This window comes from Poromitra crassiceps (genome assembly GCF_964638095.1).
Source record: "Poromitra crassiceps genome assembly, chromosome: 1".
NCBI lineage: Eukaryota > Metazoa > Chordata > Actinopteri > Beryciformes > Melamphaidae > Poromitra > Poromitra crassiceps.
This window is the reverse complement of record NC_139623.1, coordinates 81,957,510-81,979,237: the sequence shown is the minus strand read 5'-3', so window position 1 is coordinate 81,979,237 and position 21,728 is coordinate 81,957,510. Positions and strand designations below refer to the sequence as shown.

The following is a 21,728-nucleotide window of genomic DNA, read 5'->3' as shown; positions in this document are numbered from 1 at the left end:
AGAGAGAGAGGGGATAGTGAGAGGTTGATGCTACGTAATCCAAAGAGATATCAATTTACAGGAAGGAGGTGGTGTGTTGACAGAGAGGCATCTTACTGGTTTCTCTTCTCCGTCTAATACATCCTGCTTGGTGAAGAGTCTCATGCAGTCTTTCAGAGTCACCTCTCCTGAGCTCTTCTATGGAGACAAAGAAGATATCCAGTCAGAGATCAGCAAACTGCATCATATTCATGTGTAGAATGTACGACGAGTGGCTATACGCTGAAAGCATGTGCATTGCAACCAATCACCAGAATTAGATGTCGGCATTGTACGTTTCTGCAATCCACACATATATGTACTCTTGACGTAAATTTGAAACAAAACATTGGTATTTTACGTTTCTAAAAGGGGGCATTTTATGTCTACAATCTCAACGTAAATTTGAAACAAAACGGCAGTTAATTTGAAAACCTCGCTGCCTTTCCAACTTTACTGTAACCACTTTGGTTATGTTTAGGGAAGTAAAACAACTTTGTTAAGGTTAGCCTTATAACAAAAACATTAAATGTGACTCACAGTTGAAATGTAGAATTTGGAAACCCTGGGGATCGAACACGCCATGAAAGGCAAGTGTTTATACCCTCCATCAGTGGCGGACTGCATAATCGGGCACGTCGGGCAAATGCCCGGTGGCCTGGCCTGGCCTGGCCTGCCAAAAAAAAAAAAAAAAAAAAAAAAAAATTTGCAGGCCATGCCAGGCCACTCACTGAACAGCAGGCCAGGCGCCGCCTATTGGTTTACTAGTGGTTTTATTACTTTATTCAGGTTTAAAGTGGGTGCATCTCATTGTAAAATTGGACTTGGCCCAAATTGGGCTTCAAACGGCCCAAACTGGGCTTCAAACGGCCCAAATCGGGCTTCAAACAGCCCAAATCTGGCTTTAAACGACCCAAATCTGGCTTCAAACAGCCCAAATTGGGCTTCAAACGCCCCAAATTGAGCTTCAAACGCCCCAAATTTTTCGCCGCCGCCCTTCGGACGCCGGCACGCGCGTCGGCCCGTATCGGCCTGGCCTGCTTGGTATCTAATGCCCGGCCTGAATTATGATCCCAGTCCGCCCCTGCCCTCCATCCTGACCATAACACCCTTACTGGCCACTGTGCTTCAATAGATTTCAATAACAGACTCGATGACGTTGATACACGTATCTAAAAACGTGACATGCAACCTATTTTTGGTTCAGAAACGTGTATCCGTGGATTGCAGAAACGTACAATGCCGACATTTTATTTTGGCGACGTGTGTGTGTGTGTGTGTGTGTGTGTGTGTGTGTGTGTGTGTGTGTGTGTGTGTGTGTGTGTGTGTGTGTGTGTGTGTGTGTGTGTGTGTGCGTTGGCGTGCGTTGGCCTTACCAACCAAGCTTAATCTTTCCATCTGGCTTCCGAACAGTCATGCTCCTCACTGTATACATCATGGTCATGAACACATTACTGAAACCATGTCTCACATCTTAAATGGTTGCCATGCATACAAAGGGCTTTACATATGTAGGCACGATAGAATAGTGGATTTGATATCAAAGATATCTGCTCTATTTTTAGATCTTCTATTTCACTCTATAAGCATTCCACCGTGAAGCCGAGCATGTTCAGTCTGTGTAGTGACGACTCTGATGTGTTCTCTAATATTCCAGCTAACACTCCTGATGTTGTTGTCGTGAATGAAAATCTCAGAGAGGTGTTTGTTCTTGAGGTTGGCTGTACCTTTGACCACAGCCTAGAGGAGGCCTTTATAACCAAGATGCTAAAATATCAACAGCTGGAGCAGACCATTTCACAGCTGGGCTACAGGTGTAAACTTATAGTTTTCATATTTGGTAGCCTGGGTCATGTCCATAAGCTGGTTGTGAGAGACCTCCAGATGGCTGGTCTACCTAAGAGAAGGGCCAAACAGTTAGCAAGGTATTGTTCAGTATCTGCTATTATTGGCAGTCGCTCAATATGGAGAAGGCGCTGCTTTTTGTACCCATGAAATTGGATACTGTCCCTTATCTTGTATTACAGTATAACTGTATGTCAATCTGCCTTTGTCATCACCCTGTGCGGTATTATATATATCTTCTTTGTATGCATTATTGTGGTCGCCAATTAGGCACTCTTGTACTGTATCTGACCAACTCCCAACATCTGATTGCATTACTAGTGTTTATGTCCTTTGTAATCTGTATCTATGTGGACATAAATAAATCATTTAAATGTGTGTGTGTGTGTGTGTGTGTGTGTGTGTGTGTGTGTGTGTGTGTGTGTGTGTGTGTGTGTGCGTGTGCGTGTGCGTGTGCGTGTGCGTGTGCGTGTGCGTGTGTGCGCGTGTGCGCGTGCGCGCGTGCGTGCGCGCGTGCGCGTGCTGACTGACCTGTGCAATTGGTAGAGATAGGTCCCAGAATGGATCAAACACGGTGGAGGAGAAGCTGCAGTCAGAGCAGGTCAGAGAGCTCTTCAGCTGGCCAACAAACAGCTCTACAGCCAGGAGAACACCAACAGAGATGTCAACAATATGCAGAGACACACAGGAGAAAGCCAACAGGGACGTCAACAATATGCAGAGACACACAGGAGAAAGCCAACAGAGATGTCAACAATATGCAGAGACACACAGGAGAAAGCCAACAGAGATGTCAACAATATGCAGAGACACACAGAAGAAAGCCAACAGGGATGTCAACAATACGCAGAGACACACAGGAGAAAGCCAACAGGGACGTCAACAATATGCAGAGACACACAGGAGAAAGCCAACAGGGACGTCAACAATATACAGAGACACACAGGAGAAAGCCAACAGGGACGTCAACAATATGCAGAGACACACAGGAGAAAGCCAACAGGCACGTCAACAATATGCAGAGACACACAGGAGAAAGCCAACAGGGACGTCAACAATATGCAGAGACACACAGGAGAAAGCCAACAGGGATGTCAACAATACGCAGAGACACACAGGAGAAAGCCAACAGGGACGTCAACAATATGCAGAGACACACAGGAGAAAGCCAACAGGGACGTCAACAATATGCAGAGACACACAGGAGAAAGCCAACAGGCACGTCAACAATATGCAGAGACACACAGGAGAAAGCCAACAGGGATGTCAACAATACGCAGAGACACACAGGAGAAAGCCAACAGGGATGTCAACAATATGCAGAGACACACAGGAGAAAGCCAACAGGGACGTCAACAATATGCAGAGACACACAGGAGAAAGCCAACAGAGATGTCAACAATATGCAGAGACACACAGGAGAAAGCCAACAGAGATGTCAACAATATGCAGAGACACACAGGAGAAAGCCAACAGAGATGTCAACAATATGCAGAGACACACAGAAGAAAGCCAACAGGGATGTCAACAATACGCAGAGACACACAGGAGAAAGCCAACAGGGACGTCAACAATATGCAGAGACACACAGGAGAAAGCCAACAGGGACGTCAACAATATGCAGAGACACACAGGAGAAAGCCAACAGGGACGTCAACAATATGCAGAGACACACAGGAGAAAGCCAACAGGGACGTCAACAATATGCAGAGACACACAGGAGAAAGCCAACAAGCACATCAACAATATGCAGAGACACACAGGAGAAAGCCAACAAGCACGTCAACAATATACAGAGACACAAGGAGGCCTCTGGTCATGAAACAGCCATGTTATCCCATCAAGGAAAGTCACTCACCAACCACTTTACTGTCCTCTTTCTCCAGGTACTTATTCCACATCAGTTCACCTTTTACATCATCCCTGGGAAGGTCAAGGTCAATGTTACTTTATACTCGTAGGTAGATTTGGTTGCAGGGAGAGTCACACATTTTAAAAGACATACAGTAGTAGATAGACAATAGACAGACATAAAAGTCTGGAAACCATACTGTAGTCAAAACCAGCTCAATTTAGTCCCCAACCCTGTCTTTAAAACACTTTTTATGATGGTAGATTGTTCAAGGGGAAAAGTGAGATGGATGTCTTTTGAGATCACTTGAAATAAATACAAATTCCTGTGGGATACTTACAGTCAAAAAATATAATATATCAAGAAATGTATGTATGAGATAAGTGTGCACATGAATCATTTAGATTTGCATAAAAGCACCAAAATATCATTGATATTGTGAAAAGAGATACAATGAAATGCCCTGAATTGGCAATCAGGAATTTGGAAAAATTGCCGTGTTCTCAGTTCCTTTCATTAAAATAGCAATTTTATTGTATCTCTTTAGTTAATATCAATCAATTCTAACCTGACACTGTCAGATGGTTTGTTTTCACGTAACCACCTGGGAACAAGTGCTTGGGAAACAGTTTCAAAGGGCAGGTACTTTAAAAAAAAATACCTGGCAGGTGATTGGATGAACCATCTGTCAATCACCGTCTATCAGGCTCGCCCTCGCTGGCATCACACCAAAGCTAACCTCACGTCACCAAGCTCTCTCTCAGAGGAGAAGAGCCTGGTATCCATTACTGGCTTCTCTGCCTTCTTGTCTAAGACCTGTCCCAGGTGGATGTGTGTTACAGTGTCATCGTTCTCCCATAGAAAGATGGTTTTATATGGTGTCAATTAATTTTATTTTTGTGTATTACATAGCTAGATAACTCGCATCACATTTATTTACTATGATGCCCTGTTCTCAGAGCAGAATTGTTTTTTGGAGCACAGAAAAGTTCCCTATCCACCGGATCTGCAACGGCCGTTTCCGCCTTTTTACCGGATGACAAGATGCAAAGCTTTTGGCCCCAGACTACACCAAAAGCCCAACCACTGGTATGTTCGGATTCAAACCAATAGATTGGAGTGTGGCAAGATGGATTTGTCGTGTGATCGTGATCTCATGCGAATCCAGCTACCTCACAAGCTTAAATGATTTCATCATTACACGATGTTCTGAACAGTTTTCCTTATGCTATCAAACTATACATGCATATCAATTTGGGTGCTTTTGTGCAAATCGTTATTATTATTATTATTTTTAGATTTGGGGGGGGGGGGGGGCATTTGGCTTTTTTATTGGACAGGGTAGTAGGCAGACAGGAAGGGTGGGAGAGAGAGGGGATGACATGCAGCAAAGGACCACGGGTCAGATTCGAACCCGGGTCGATTCGAACCCAGGACTAAGCCTTTGTGGTACGCGCTCCACCAGGATGCCCCAAATCTGAACAATTTGGCCTATAGCTACACTACACAAAATGTGTTGATCTTGCGTCTTTTTTGAAGTGAATGGTCTTCTTACTTAAGGGGCAGGTGATGAGTGACTCATTAGAAGCAGAGGTGTGAGGTGGTGTGTCTGCTGACTTACGAGAGGTGTTCAAAGTCCTCGACTGATGCGTCACAATGCACCGTCACTCTGTTGACTTCATTATGGAGACCGTCCAATAAGAAACGCAGAAACTCCTGGGCATCCTGCTGGCTGGAGAGAGGGACAGAGAGGGGATGAGTGAGAGAGAGACATTGTTCATTATCATTATTTCAACTAGAATTGAACCAATATGGGTTTTTGGATGACATTGACTGGCTGATTTTAAATAAAAAAGATATAATCAGCCTCATATATCGGTCTAATACTTACACTCATGGCAGCCACTCAGAAAAGCAGTTGTGTTTCCAAGATGGCAAGAAAAAAAGGATAAGCACACACAGAAATGGGTGGTGTAGAGCAGGGGTTCCCAACCTTTTTTATGCCAAGGACCGGTAGATACATGGAAAAAAAAGTCACGGACTCACCAGGTGGCGACAAAGGGTAAATAACAGCCTTTTGTGTTGTAGCCTACAGTATTATGTTTTTGTTTCAACTACAAACAAAAATAAACGCCAACTTGAAACTATGTTTCAACTACCACACACAGCCTATAATATTATAGCCTATGTTTATAAAAAAATAAAAAATAAAAATTGACCGGGCTCGCGGCCCGGTACCAAATGCGTTGCGGCCCGGTACCGGTCCGCGGCCCGGTGGTTGGGGACCACTGGTGTAGAGAATAAGGGTAGAGGCAGTACATAGACATGAGGAAGGAATACTTACTTGTAGCCTACAAATTTGGGAGCATATCTCTGGATCTGGGTCTTGAAATCTGAGGGACTGACTGCCTCAGTGTTCACAGACGTCCACAGGGTCTGAGTGAGCTTAGCGAACTCTGACAGAGAGAGAAAGAGAGGGTGTGTGTGTGCGAGAGAGAGAGAGAGAGAGAGAGAGAGAGAGAGAGAGAGAGAGAGAGAGAGAGAGAGAGAGAGAGAGAGAGAGAGATTGTATTTATGTCTGCATCTGCCAGTAGAGGCTCGCAACACAAGTTTCAGATAGCTCCCGTGGCGGACATTTATTAGGACAAACAGTTTCGGCTCAATTCGGGCCTTCGTCAGTGTCAAGTGAAAAGTACATTTACAAAGGAAGTGCTTAAATAGCATTTTCATGGGTCTTTGTCTCCGCCTAGTGGTGTGGAGGCAGACCCAGGTACAATCTTCAAAACAGTTTCACAAAACATAAATCACATTCTAAGGGAAAGGAAAAAGGTAGCAGAACCTATCTGAATGAATATACAATAGCTCTACACAGCAATCACTGCACACTAATATGCACAACATATTTTAGAATATATTTTTTTTGAACATATTCAACATATTTTTTAGACATATTTTTAGACATTTTCTATAGAAATGGACGCTGTCAATCAGCTCGGCCCTCTAAGTATCTCACAGAGAATATTCATCTATACAGTCTTGTATCAAAAGGAAATAAAAGGCAAAAAACTTAGGGCGGACTCGTTCCATCCCACCCCCCTAAAAAACAGCTTGCCTATTAGTCAATTCCATAGAATCAGGAGAGTGTGCAGCACAGAGGCCTCTTTTCACAAACAAAGTCACACCCTTAAAAGGATGTTCAAAACAAGGGGCTACTCGGAGCCTGTCATCGAGAAAGCAACCTCAAAGGTCTCCTCAAAAAGCCAGGAGGAGTGTCTGCTCCCCTCTCAAAAAAAGAACACTCTACAACCAGTCAACTGTATCATACAGTATTCACCCCTGGGAAAACAATTCGAAAAAATAATTAAAAAACACTGGCACCTCTTAGATACAGATCCGGATCTGAGCGGTCTATTCAATACTGCCCCACGGATGGTATATAAGAGACCACCAAACATTGGAGATCAAATTGTGCATTCTGACTTAACCCCTAGGAAACCCCACACCTTCTTAGATGATCTACCTGACGGCAACAGACGTTGTGGAGCTTGTACACAGTGCCACTTTACAACAAAATGCAACGTTTTCAACCATCCAACAACAGGAAAAAAGATCAAAATCAGAGGAAAGATATCTTGCACAACTACCAATGTTATTTATATGCTCACTTGTCCCTGTGGGAAATCCTACGTGGGCAAGACGTCAAGGGCCCTTAAGACACGGATAGCAGAGCACCGCAGTACAATCAGAAACTGTGATGTAAAAAGCTCAGTAGCCATTCATTTCACGCAAGCACACCACAATGTCTCCCAACTCAGATATGTGGGCATTGAACATGTTACGGCCCCTAGGCACGGGGGGAACATGGACAATCTCCTTCTAAAGAGAGAATTATGGTGGATTGACTTTTTGGGCACCATGGCACCTATTGGACTCAATGAGGACTTTGATGTCAGACCTTACTTGTGAGACCTCTGTGCTGTACTCATTTTCCAGTTGTTTTTTGCCTTTTATTTCCTTTTGATACAAGACTGTATAGATGAATATTCTCTGTGAGATACTTAGAGGGCCGAGCTGATTGACAGCGTCCATTTCTATAAAAAATGTCAAAGAAAATGTCTAAAAAATATGTTGAATATGTTCAAAAAAAATATATTCTAAAATATGTTGTGCATATTAGTGTGCAGTGATTGCTGTGTAGAGCTATTGTATATTCATTCAGATAGGTTCTGCTACCTTTTTCCTTTCCCTTAGAATGTGATTTATGTTTTGTGAAACTGTTTTGAAGATTGTACCTGGGTCTGCCTCCACACCACTAGGCGGAGACAAAGACCCATGAAAATGCTATTTAAGCACTTCCTTTGTAAATGTACTTTTCACTTGACACTGACGAAGGCCCGAATTGAGCCGAAACTGTTTGTCCTAATAAATGTCCGCCACGGGAGCTATCTGAAACTTGTGTTGCGAGCCTCTTTTTTCGTTTATTTTCCTGTTTAGTACAGTTGAGCTCAGCACCAACCAGTGGATGTGCGTAAGTCTCTGGATGCTTGCATCTGCCAGTAGGCCATCACGATAAGAGTAGGCATAACAATGTGTTCATTCCACTACAGAAGAGACTTGTTCTCTGAAATTAAGTGAGGGAAAAATATGCGCATATATCGGAATCATCCAAAAGATTTGGAAAATATCGGCATATTGGATATCCTCAAAAAAATCCAATATCGTGGATCCCTGCTTTATACTGCAGTGCCCCACTAAAACAGTGATAAACATTTTAATTGAATTGCTCACTAAGGTTTCTATGGAAGGGTGTGCTATATCACCAACATGACCAAATCAACAAACCATGTCCCGTTGCTTTAAGTGGAAAAGGTGCCTTTACTCTTCTCCATCTACATGTTAGCATTAGGTCAAATGTTTTTCAGAATACACATTCACTGGACAAAATAAGAAAACGACTTTAACTTAGGTTATATAAAACATGACATGTTTATGTGTATTATTTTCTTTCAAACAAAACTGTAAGATTTGGGCATAATTTATAGCCCTAATTATTGGCCTGGCATATTGGCAGAAATGTTCCTTTCAAAGCCCTTATCGGCCGATAGGCCTACCGATGATGTGCCAATATCATTGCGCATCCCTAGTATAAAGTACAAAGGCTATCAAGTATGAAGCCTCTATAAAATGTTAGGGTGGGACATTTAATTACCCATACGATTCACAAGACAATGCCCAGATCCACAGTATTCCTCAATCAGGTGGCAATAATGGGTTCAGTATGAGCAACAGCTTATGTGTTTGTGTAGTGTCTTACCCTCCATGAGAGCAGCCTCAGCCCTGCATTTGTTGTTGAGATCTGTGCGATGTGTGTTTCTCAGGCAGTAGTCCCTCAGCCCCGCGGTGTTACTCAGACATTGCAGGATGGAGTTCATGAAACACTGCAGAATGCAGAAGGAAAGAGTCAATTGGAAATATAGCCGCCAGCAGCAATAGCAGGGGTTCAAGCCCAAATTGAACCACTCATAGTCCTTAAGGTAAATTTGTAGAGCACGTCAAATAAAAGTATACTATCACAGTGTAAAAATACTTTGTTACTAGTAAAAGTCAAGTGTTTTGGCAGATTTTTAACAGCTGTACCAGTAGCCTCCATTCTAAGGTAAAGGTAAAGTCCCACTGATTGTCACACAATGTGTGAAATTTGTTCTCTGCATTTGACCCATCCCCTGGGGGAGCTGTGAGCGGCAGCAGCGCCACACTCGGGAATCATATGGTGATCTAACCCCCCAATTCCAACCCTTTGATGCTGAGTGCCAAGCAGGGAGGCAAATGGGTCCAATTTTTATAGTCTTTGGTATGACTCGGCCGGGGATCGAACTCACGACCTCCCAGTCTCAGGGCAGGACACTCAGACCACAAGGCCACTGAGCTGGTATCAGTATGGCGATAATTACTAACTTCACGACTGTAGCTCACTGTAAACTGAGTGGACAGTGCCGGTAAGGCATGGTGTATCTTGGTTATGTGGGGGGGATGTAGCAAATGAGCTAAACTTCCAAAAAAGTGGTGTATCCCTTTAAGTAAACAGGATACTTACAGTGTTGCCCAAGTTCCGCAGTCCCACTAAACCTTCAGGACTCTTGTTCTGCTCAGAGAGATAGTAAGGAGATTCTATTTCACATATCCATTTCTTGAGGAATGACATAGGCTACACACACAGGGTTCCCACACCTTCATAAACATCAAATTCAATGACTTTTCAATGATTTTCCAGGCCCAATTCCCTCAGATTCAACGACCCAACACGGCATAGTTGTGTGAAAAAGTGAGCTGGCCCTCTCTGACCACTAGAAGAGAGCAGCACTGCCTCTTATTTATCTACAAAGCCCTAATCGGACAGCTTCCATTGTATCTGTCCTCACTTCTTACTCACATTAATACCAGTTACTGTACACGCTCATGATCTCACCTCAGGCATTCCATGCGTGAGAGCCAAACAAGGAAAGACTGCTTTTTTATTTTATGCCCCTAACAAATGGAATAGGCTCCAGGACACTCTAAAGTTGGAGCAATTGATCTCTTTAGACTCATTTAAAGCACTCCTCGAGAGCCCTCTACACGAGGAATGCACATGTTTTAGCTAAATTGTTATCATCTGTTCTTATTGCTCTTATCTTGTCTGTCTGTAAACCCTTGTATATATGCTGCTTGTAACAGGGTGTTCTTGAATATGAGAGCTTGCGCTCAAGAGCCTTCTTTGTATAAATAAAGGCAAAATAAAAAATAAAAATAAATTGGAACCACAAGAGTTTCAAGTTTACAACCTTAAACTGAAATGAAGTCAAAGCCATAGACTTTTGTACAGATTTTGCATTACATCAAGTACTAGTGAAGTTGAAAGGTAAAACATAATTATGTGCAATATAAGTCCATACCTGATAATTGACACTGATAACAATCAGCAATGAAGATATTGTGTATTGCACGTTTATAATAACAGGTATTGCGCCTTGAGTGATATAGAGGGTCATGGGCCAAAAGCGCTAAATTAGCGTTTGCGCTCGTTTAACGCCATGCGCAATGCAAATTGGGGGCGGACACAAGCGCATGCCTGCCCCATGGCAAAGCAGGCGTTTCAGCGCTAAAATGTGGGATAGATGGCATTACCCTATCGTCAGCAGCACGCAATTACTTTGCGCTAAGAGCTTTGAAAAGGACCTCTTACACGCAAATACCTCCTGCGCTGGGAGCGCAGCCGTAATCTCTGTGCAGCGCAGCGCAGTGGAAAGTGGAATTCCTTTTGGAAATGTCATTACGCACAGCCTTGCCACGCCAAGACATCAAATTATGCTGCTAAAATTGAATATTAGCAGATAAATCAGTGAGCAATCAACTATAACTCACTGAGAAACGTTTATCACATCGCAAAGAGGGAAATGAACCCGGAGGGTCGTTGGCACCACAGACAATCTGTCAATAAGCTCTCTCTGTCCTCCTACACTCTATTACGCATGGAGAGAATTACAGCATATTGCATGCCTCGCGCAAACAGCCATTGCGAGATGGGAATCTGATTGGTTTTGATTGACGTAATGCCCAGCATTGCCTGGCCACGCCTGTGAATAATTCAATAATAATTCAATAATAATCAATGGAACAGAGGTTGAGATGGTAAAAAGTATTACATTTCTTGGTGTCACTATTTCGGATGATCTTAGCTGGCACTCAAATACCAAAGCGATTGTTAAAAAGTCTCAGCAACGTCTTTTCTTCTTAAGAAGACTTAAGGTGTTCACCCACAACAGCCAGATCCTTGTTAACTTTTATCGCTGTATTATTGAGAGCATTCTCACTAGTTCCTTCACTGTATGGTTTGGTAATCTTACTGTCAAGGAGCGAAAATCCTTAAATAGGGTAGTGCGCCTTGCCCGCAAGATAACTGGTGCCAACCTGCCGGCTCTAGAAGAGCTCTATGGGCTCTATTCTCCCACAGGCCATCGGCGCTATTACGGGCCTTAACCGCAAAAAAACGTGCCTTGCGCCTGTTTCGGCAAGATAGCAATAGGCTTTAGGCTGCCAAATGCGCTTTAGGCCGAATGGGCGTGGCGGAGTCCCTGAATGCGCCAAAGTGGGCGTGTCGGCGCTAAATACCGGCGTACTGCTATCTTCCAGCCATCTTCCGACCTGGCCTACTTTTAGCGCTTTGCGCTTTTGAAAAGCAGGCCTAAAGCAGGATTCTGTGCACCGGGGACAGGAAAGTGAATGGAGAATACAATATATAGAAAAAAATACTTTAGAATACAATAGAATATAAGATTGCAACCCTTCTCAGGCTTTGGGTGAAGCTGTAATGCAGTTTCATAAATTTAGTTTAGGCTATCATAATAATCCCCATTTATGTGTAATATAGCTCTACGTTTTATTACCCCCCCCCCCCCCCCCCCCGAAATTAGCTAGGCTACTAATATTACTAATATTCCTAATTAATATGTATTATTATTTCATTCAGATAATTGACATTATAGGCATGTATATCGTTTAATGTGAGAGAAAGGGAGAGAGAAAGAAAGAGAGAAAGAGAGCAACTGGATAAACTGTTGTGTAGCGCTTCTTCAAACCCCACTCTTCATTACAGCTATTCATTACAGAATTGTCTTTTGTATTTATTTTTTCTGTGTGCAAAGCATAGTAGTTAGAATTATTTCCAAATGTTTCCCCCGTCTGTGGCAGCGGCGCTGTCCGAGGTGCTGAACAAGCCGCAGCGCATATCGGCCCTCCCGGCGGGAGTAATTCCCCTCCCCAAACAGTGCGCGATGGTACATTTGAACCTGGATGGATAGATGAATCAACGACTTAAGTAAAGAGTTGTTTTGTAGCTATTCAAAATGAATGGTGGACAGATATATCACCTGAGTCGCCAGCACCATCTTCTCCTCTGCTGTGAATTTAGTGGAGCGGTTTTGGTCTGCCATATTGACCACACTGCGCCAGCTGCTGCCAATCTGGCTATTAAAGCCACTCTGATTGATTACTGAAGATTTTATTGAGAATTAACATATTTGTCAGCGCCTGTGGGCAGGGGGTGGGGGGGGGGCATATATAGGCCAAATAAAATACAATTACTCAATAATAAAATCCAGTAAATTAAATAGAATAAAGTTATCAGATCCAGTAAAAGTGATAGGTGTCATTCAGAGGATGTTGCATCGTGCAGTGGGGGAGGAGAGATAAAACGATATCATTCTGGCCAAACTTTCATCTAATCTCATGACATCCAGCCATAGGCAATATTTTTTTCTATCAGATGCATTTAGAACATTATTTTCACTTTGGTCTTGCTATAGTGTAGCGTATTTACATGCTTGCAGTATTTTAACTGCAGTTAGATTGGTTTGAGAAGCATAATAATATGGAATAATAGCCTATATATGGAGATAGACAGACCGGATGAAGGGAGGGGGGGGCGGCGGAGCCCTTGGCTTTGTCTGGTTTTACCGGATTTGTCCAGGAATTGGAGCTTAAAAGGCAAGCGTGTGTCTCTTCCCTGCAATTCTCCAATGAGCGGACAATGCATAATTTTACGCTTAAAAGGCGTGGTTATAATGGTTGAGGCTGAGTTTAGCGCCGATACCAAGATATCAAGTGCGCCTTTCCACGCCCACTGCTTTGCGCTGCGGCTGGCGCTCGGCCTAGAAACTGCGCCGCTGCAACGATAGAGCCCTATAGCTCCAGACTTTTGTCCCGGGCCTCCAGTATTATCAGGGACCCTGCAGGTCACCCGGCCGCCAGTCTTTTTGAGTTACTCCCTCTGGGTAGACGCTACCGCTCCATTAAATGCTCCACCACTCGCTTTGCGAGAAGCTTTTACCCGAGTGCTGTGCGTAGTTTGAACGATCACAAATCTAAACGGTAGATCTCTGTTTTGTCTAGACCATCTAGACTAGACAAAACACCTAGACTTTTCTTTTTTTCTGTTATTTTCTTTTGTATAAGATGTCTTATACTGGTTTCTCATGCAATTTGATCCTTGCTTAGGCACTTTACTACTGTGCACTTTATGTGTGATTGTGCACTTTGTTCCTGCACTTTAATAAGTGAGCGGGATGACTCGGGCCTTTATCCACAGATGTACCTGTCTCATTTTATTGTTTTATTCTTTTATTTTATCTTATTTACTTTTTAAACCTTTTTATTGTCTGTCTTTTTATGCTATTTTATGTTGTCATGACCTGTCATATATGTGTCTATGTCTTAAGCTCTTGCACCCCAATTCCAATGTAGTTTCGACTGCAAATGGTAAATAAACTGACTCTGACTCTGATAATTCTGGTAGTTAAGACCGCCCAAATCCCGTTTGCGCAGGCATTTTGGGGCTCAGAGGATTTTGGCACGGCTCTAATTTGCATCTGCGACACGTGCCGTGAAGCTTTCCGCATCCCGGCCGAGAATTGCATCCCCAACATATTTCGGGGCTGTTTTAACTTAGAAATCAGGGAGGTCACGTCGACCAGACAATTATATCTATTTTAAACAGTTACATTTCTGTATAAATGATTACAATATGCTCCTGTGATGTGGGTATGCTGCCGGCGCAGGGGTGCAAAACTCGCCATAACACCTGGCGGACGGCGCAATTAGGCGGACTGCTATCTTCCGTGACTTAAGGCACGCACAAACAGGTGTGCAAGCGCTATTAGGGGATAGCGCCTGTTGGAAGATAGGGCCCCTTGACTTTAGAACAACTCAGAAATTAATTTGAATTGACAGGTGAGAGGTGTTTACCCCATGGTGTGTTAACATGACAGGTTTGGCATCAATGGAGTTCTTGGATTCTCTTGAGGCTCCAGGTGGTGTGGTGATGCAAGTAGATATGGTGAAACTATGATAGCCCCACGTAGGACCTGCTATCCTCGTGTGCGTGTGTGTGTGTGTGTGTGTGTGTGTGTGTGTGTGTGTGTTAGCCCTGAAGGACTGTGGGAAAAAGTACACCTATGCATACCATTCATCACATTGTCGCCAGCATGTGCCCACATGCAATATACTGTATATCATCTTTCTACAAAAAAAACCCATCTGTTCTTCTGACTTGGAGCACTGTCACCACGGTGACAGCAGCTAGGCATGTGATGCTTACCAAATAGAAAGGCTCTTCTGAGAATTTGCAGAATGTAACATGGTGTTAGAATAGGGAACATATCTGCTGATGTGAACAGAGCCACCTCACTGAGGAAGTGAAGAATCAACCAGTTTAGAGCATACTTTGCTGGTGCCTTTAGTAGTGTTAATCATCTGTTGGCTTATGCCAATACTGGACTGATACTCAATAAGTTTACATTTTACCATTTCTGTTCCCAAGATTTTCCATCAAATGACTTAATATGATTGTAGAATGTTATTCTTGTCAGCCAGAGATGGGCAAATATACATCTAAACTGATCATGTTACAAAGTACAAAATACCCCTTGAATAAATGTATTTAAAAACAAATTTAGCCAGAAAATGTATCAAGATAAAATAAATGTATTTTGTATTTTCAAAATACAGGAAATATATTTGTAACATTGGACATTTAGTGTCCCCAATTTATGACCTCCCCAGCGGTCATTATTTTAGCCAATGATTAGCCAATGAGGCTAATCAGATCCACCTCAAGCTTGATCGGAGTATATAAAAGACCTTAGGGATGAAGGTTGTTCTTCTTTTGAGTTTTCATCAAAAGACGTGCCCACCGCCCGGGTGGGGTCGTCAAAAGGGCCTTTCTGTGTGGAGTTTGCATGTTCTCCCCGTGCCCCCTGGGGGTTTCCTTCATATAGGAACCCCACACCAAAACATGCAATATCCTGGTCGCTGAAGTGGTGCCTCCTCTGGTCGTTAGGGGCGCCTGTTCGGAGGGAGCGGAACTCGTTGGAATAGCGTGATCCTCCCACGTGCTATGTCCTACCGGTGAAGCTTCCCCTGTCAGGTGAAAAGAAGCGGCTGGCTACTGCCCATGTCTCGGAGGAAGCATGGAGCCAGTTTCGGCTCTCCCCAGATCGGCAGAGGGTGGAGCAGCAACCAGGATGAATAAATTAAAAATCAGCACTAATGGGGGATAAAATGTGATAAAAAAAAATCCTGGTGGGGGGGGGGGGTGGGGCGGGAGGCTTGGCCCTGACTTGGACCTGGCGAGGCGTTGAAATTCCACATTTCTCCATGAAACAGGAAGTGGTTTGTAACTCAGCTGGACATGGTTAAATCTGCCACAAATGTCACATGTTTGAGTGCCAGACTGAAGACATCTACCAATAATCAGTTATAGTCATAGCACCATCTTCTGGCAACAGGAAATGACATGTTTTATACTTTGATGACGTACTTCTCCTAGCAGGTTGACCACCTCAAATATGGTCATGACCATGATGATGCTTTATTGTGAAGATTGTGAGTTTTCATTCAACGGTGACGCATTATTCACCATGAAACAGGAAGCTGTTTTTGAGGTGCTAGGGATGCTTGAAAACTCACAAAACTTGGCAGATGCATCAGAAGCAGTGATGCTTTTTTAAATCTGATATGGGTCTTGGGCTTTGGCTCGAAAATGTAGCTCCCCACTGCAGCTGCAGCACACCCCGACATGCACGAAGGTGTGAAGACCCGATCTTCACTGCTTGCAGCTTTAATTGGGCAAAAAGTTTTTTGAGTATTTTGAAAATACAAATATACTCCACTCTAAAGTATCTTGTTACAAATATAATTACATTAGAATTTTCTTTCAACTGTGTCAAATACCAATTGCAAATACAAGTGTAGAAAAGGCTCCAAAAGGCCCTGAGATCAGGCCTGTTCGTGGGGTAACGCCCACGAACCGGGAGACGTGTCCGCGACCCAGTGACATCATCGGATGATGATGTCAGAGTTCCCCCTGTGAGGTCATCGGTGATGTCAGGGTTCCCCCTGTGAGGTCATCGGTGATGTCAGACGGTCTAGGCTGTCTCTTGACTGTGTGATATATAAAAGCGATGTTCTACTATGCTATGCTATCTCTGCTATCTCTCTCTACTACCTCTCCCTGTATGTTGCTTCTGTTCTTGCTTCCATCTATCTGCCTGATATTTCAATAAAGCCTGAAAGACATCTCTGTGGTTCTGATCGATCACTCGTAGCGAGCTCTTACCTAGGATCCAGCAAAACTCAACAACAACTTCCTTACAACAAGTAACAGAAATATTAACCGTCTCTGTTGTTGTCAGAGTGGAAAAGCCTCTGAAACAGCATTGAGACCATCATGGGATGCTAAAACCAAACTCTGCATTGAAAGGCAGACTAGTTACATTCTTTTAGGGTGAGCAGTTAAGTTAGTTTAAGGCAGGGTAGCCCAGTCCACTATAGAGTATTTAAAGTTAGGGAAACTCTGATAACAATGGCCTTTAATGTCCACTATATTCCACTATTAAATTTTCTACTACAGTATTGGCCTTGCAAGCCAATATATTGCTCTAACCCTGAAAAAGCTGCTGCGTGGAGCCTCCCAGAGTTTACTCTACTGGGATCAACATGGCTCTCCCTTAACACTGAGCTGAATAATAATTAGCCTCGTGGTGAATGGATCACCACTGTCTTTCTGCACCACTAATAATTGCATGTCTAGGGATCCCAGAGAGTGTTTTCAGTATTTTGAATTCCCCCCATGTGGAGAGTATCAATGCCTTCGCCATCCTGGGGAAAGGAGGGACATGCCCCCCCTTTCCCCTAGCCCTACCCCTCACACGGTCCTTCCCACCACCCAGAGTCCCCAATCTACACCCTCTACCCACCCCTTGAACCCTGACTCTCTACGACCGTCCTATGCTATGCTATGGTCCATTTCCCCCCTAAATGATCACACCGCCTCCCACCACCCACACCCCCCTAGCCACTCTCCCTACCCACCCCTCAAATCTCAACTCTCTACGACCTTCCTATCCCTAGCTGTGGCTCCTTTTACCTAGCCCTGCCTCCCTTCCTTGATGAAACAGACAGACATGCGACCACAGTGACCTTGAACTTTGACCTTTGACCACCAAAATCGAATCACTTCATCCTTGAGTCCAAGTGGACATTTGAGCCCAATTTGAAGCAATTCCATCAAAGCGTTCCTGGGATATCGCGTTAACAAGCATGAAAATGGTATTCGTAAGGTCACAGTGACCTTGAACTTTGGACCTTTGACCACCAAAATCGAATCAGTTCACCCTTAAGGAGAAGTGGAACTTTGATCCAAATTTGAAGCAATTCATGTATGGATGTGCGTACGGATGGAAGACCTGAAAACATAATGCCTCCGGCCATGGCTATCGCCGGGCGGAGGCATAAAAATCCATAGTGGTCGAATCCTAATTTGTTTATGTTTTGATCTCTTTGTGTTTTCCCTTTTTCAGTTATTTGAAGTTGGCCATATGAGTCCAGTGCTGGTACACTGACTCACTGAATCTTTAGGCTCTCTCAGCACGTGGCTGGGGCTTTAAAATTCCATGCAAACTGAGGAAGTGATCCGTTCAGGTTCTGCTGTGCTCTGAACATGAAATCCCTCCGCCGGCTGGCACGGGCCTCAGAGCGCAACGTGAAGAGAATGTGATGTCCTAGCCCAGCCATCCTGTATGCAGGGCCCGGTCACGGCCAAGTAACTTGTGACTGAAGGAGAGCAACGCTCCTGCACACGCACTTGCACCAGTGCCAGCTATGCCACTCCCTTGGAAACAGGATAAACACGAAACCCACAGGGTGGAAACAGTGCCAAAGCAGAAGTGCTGGTGTAAAAACCTAAGGTAGCCAATTTAAAATGTAGTCAGAGTAAATGTTAGTGTTATATATTTTAGAGAAGAGTACTTCAAACTAGATTATTTGAATTAGGAATGTGAGTTTCTGCTGACTTTTCACTGTGAATGGCTCAACATTTAAAATCTAGTAAAGTTCAGTAGGCTATTACTTCAGTCAAAACATAGGCTAAGGCTACTGAAGTAAAAGTCAAATTACGGATTTCAAAACGTACTCAAAGTACACAAAAAAGCTGCTCAATTACAGTAACACGATCACTTCCACCCTTGCATAACAATAATGTTCACCTGCCTGAAACCATAGTCACTATAAGTGGGAATTACTGCTTTAAATGTTGCCCGTGACCTCTGGGTTCAAATTGGCTGACTTGCTGACACCCACAAGGGCAGGAATATCTGCAGGCTCTTGGCAGTTTCTCCTCACAAAGAGTAGAAGATAAGGTGACAGTCTCGGACACACGTTCCTTATCAGCAGTGCTCCTTCCGATTACGCAACGTCACGCTCTGATTGTCGCTCCAGCGTGAGCCGCCACCGTTCTTGATTACATCGTGCTCCTGTCTGTTTGTGTATGCTTACATAGCCCACATAGGCATGTCAAAGTTTTGCCACTTAGGTGCAGATAAGGGCTGAATTCGGATCATATTTTGGCCCTCCACAAAGCTGTTTTTGGCCCGCCAACTGCTCCAGAGAATAACTTGTTGTTATCTGTTGTTGATATCTTGTTGTTAAGGCTGCATAAAGTGGGGTTTTCTTTGTAAAGATACACCTGTCTTAGACTAAATCACAGTGGAGTTGCATCAGAGACCCCATAGAATCAACATGCACCACCTGCTGTGGTACAGAATAGCCTATGATGACTTTATACTGACCTTAGTGTAGCCTACATTATTTATTTCTAACCTGCATGGTATCATTGATGCACATGATATTCCTATAATATGCCTATAGGGTATTCTACATAGTTTGTGGTTTTGCTTTTATTTTCTACATTATGCGAGATGTTATAATTGGACTACTACAGTCTAGCTCCATTTCATAAGGGATCTTAGCATTGCAAGTGTATGGGTTAAAACAGAAGCTGCTATTTACGAGCTTTCATTGCAACAAAAAAGCAAATATGGCATTTGAATGTTCATTTTTTTTTAATTAAGGGACAGCCATACATATTTTGAATAAAAAAAATGCACGAAGTTAAACTTTTTTGTTGTTGTTTTTGAAGCAAAGTAAGCATTGTATGGTTTTTTCATGGAATAGAATTCCCCCCGCATAAAAAGTCATTTTAGGTCAAGGTTGCTCAATTAAACACTCACTCATCCACATTCTGTCCCAAATGAGGAGGACCATTGACAGAGGTCAGACAGTGGACTCCCTCACTCACCTTGGCCTGGTGGATGAGCAGACCCATGAATGTGGACACCAGCATGGAGCGGGACACCGGCGGACTCTTGCGCCGCAGGTCCGGTTTCTCTAACAGGAAAGCAGCGGCCGGTCCCTCCGGTACCGTCACTGTATACGACTGTCGCATAGACGGCATGATAGCGCTGTTTGGTACTGTCCGACAGAAGGTAGGCTACTGAGGCTGAGAAATTGAAGTGATAGTAAAAAGTGCTACAAAATGCCCCGCTCTCCCCTACTGTCATTCAACGTAGGGCTGACAGTGAAATACTGACAGCTATTAAACCTGTCAGTGATGAAGCGAATAGGAATAGTAGGCTGAATGATAAAGAAATGTATATCCAGAAATAGCCAAATGTAACACAGCACGTCGTTCTATGCCCTGGTTTCACTGTATCCTCGACTGTCCTGCAGTGTAGGTTGAGGAATAAAGAGAGAGGTAGTATGCTGTCCTTTTTACATGCTGTAAACACCACCCCCCCCCTTGAGGACTGGTGCTGCCTTCAAATGTTGTCGGAAAGCATTGGAACTATGAGTGGCGAATTGAGCCTGGGTAATTATAAAACGATTTTAAGTGTTTACGGTTTCCCAGAATTGTATTTTTGTCAGAATGGAACAGCTTCTCAAGCAGCATTCAGACTAGTCATTATCAACCTTTTTCATATCAAGGACCATCATTTAGTCCACATAGAGCCAAACAATTCATAAGAAAGAAATAAACTATTTATAAGAAAGAAAGAAAGAAAGAAAGAAAGAAAGAAAGAAAGAAAGAAAGAAAGAAAGAAAGAAAGAAAGAAAGAAAGAAAGAAAGAAAGACATTTAATGGGGCCCCATGGTGTAGGTGTGCTGAAAACGCTATTTCACTAGAGGGCCAATCATTAACATGTATTGCTGATAAATGTGTTGTGCCTTCATGGAAATGGAACATTTAGTTGCTAATACAGTTTAGAGACACAATAAAAAACCTTGACTTTTACCTTATACACATTCACCTTATATCTATCACCTAATATCTATTGATCTGTCAAAATATCTATTGACAGGTTCAATCCAAACACTGTATCATCAGCCTTCATAACCCCATGAGTCAACCTCGTATTTATAGTTGGACTTAAAACAGCCAAAAGGCCTTGATAGGAAGCTTTGATAGCTGCCTTGTAAAGCTTTACAGTTCTTTCAGCTTGCAGCTATTACAGGCCCATAACAAAGAGCAGAGTCCAGTGCTTCTACAGCCACGTAATGCACTCTACTTCTCTGATTCATCTGTTTACACCCACATGGTGCAGGGGTAACACTGATCTGAACTGACTAATCTGTTTAAACTTTATACACACATGGTGCGGGGGTAACACTGATCTGAACTGATTAATCTGTTTAAACTTTATACACACATGGTGCTGAGGTAACACTGATCTGAACTGATTAATCTATTTATACACACATGGTGCGGGGGAAACACTGATCTGAACTGATTAATCTGTTTATACCCACATGGTGCGGGGGTAACACTGATCTGAACTGATTAATCTGTTTATACCCACATGGTGCGGGGGTAACACTGATCTGAACTCATTAACCTGTTTAAACTTTATACACACATGGTGCGGGGGTAACACTGATCTGAACTGACTAATCTGTTTATACCCACATGGTGCAGGGGTAACGCTGATCTGAACTGATTAATCTGTTTATACACACATGGTGTGTACAAGATACACAGTGCCTTTACCCGCACTCTCCGTGCAGTATACAGTGAGCTACAGTCGTCTAGTTAGTTAGTATTGCCAATGAATTGGAGGAAATGGTACAACCATTGAAAGTCACCAAA

The 21,728-nt window shown here is 43.4% G+C and overlaps 1 protein-coding gene across 1 annotated transcript in view; it reads right to left on the bottom strand.

Moving 5' to 3' along the window:
• LOC310788257 (ubiquitin carboxyl-terminal hydrolase 2-like) overlaps window positions 1–20,039 on the bottom strand; it is a gene marked incomplete at both ends in the record, with an annotated part of 33,287 nt that extends 13,248 nt beyond the window's left edge. The window contains 8 exons of the mRNA XM_083649798.1: window positions 97–177; window positions 2,395–2,498; window positions 3,722–3,786; window positions 5,337–5,447; window positions 6,060–6,171; window positions 9,030–9,153; window positions 9,810–9,857; window positions 19,884–20,039. Coding sequence (XP_083505924.1) covers window positions 97–177; window positions 2,395–2,498; window positions 3,722–3,786; window positions 5,337–5,447; window positions 6,060–6,171; window positions 9,030–9,153; window positions 9,810–9,857; window positions 19,884–20,039 — 801 coding nt within the window. The remainder of the gene's footprint in view (window positions 1–96; window positions 178–2,394; window positions 2,499–3,721; window positions 3,787–5,336; window positions 5,448–6,059; window positions 6,172–9,029; window positions 9,154–9,809; window positions 9,858–19,883) is intronic.
• Between the last annotated feature and the right edge of the window lie 1,689 nt (window positions 20,040–21,728).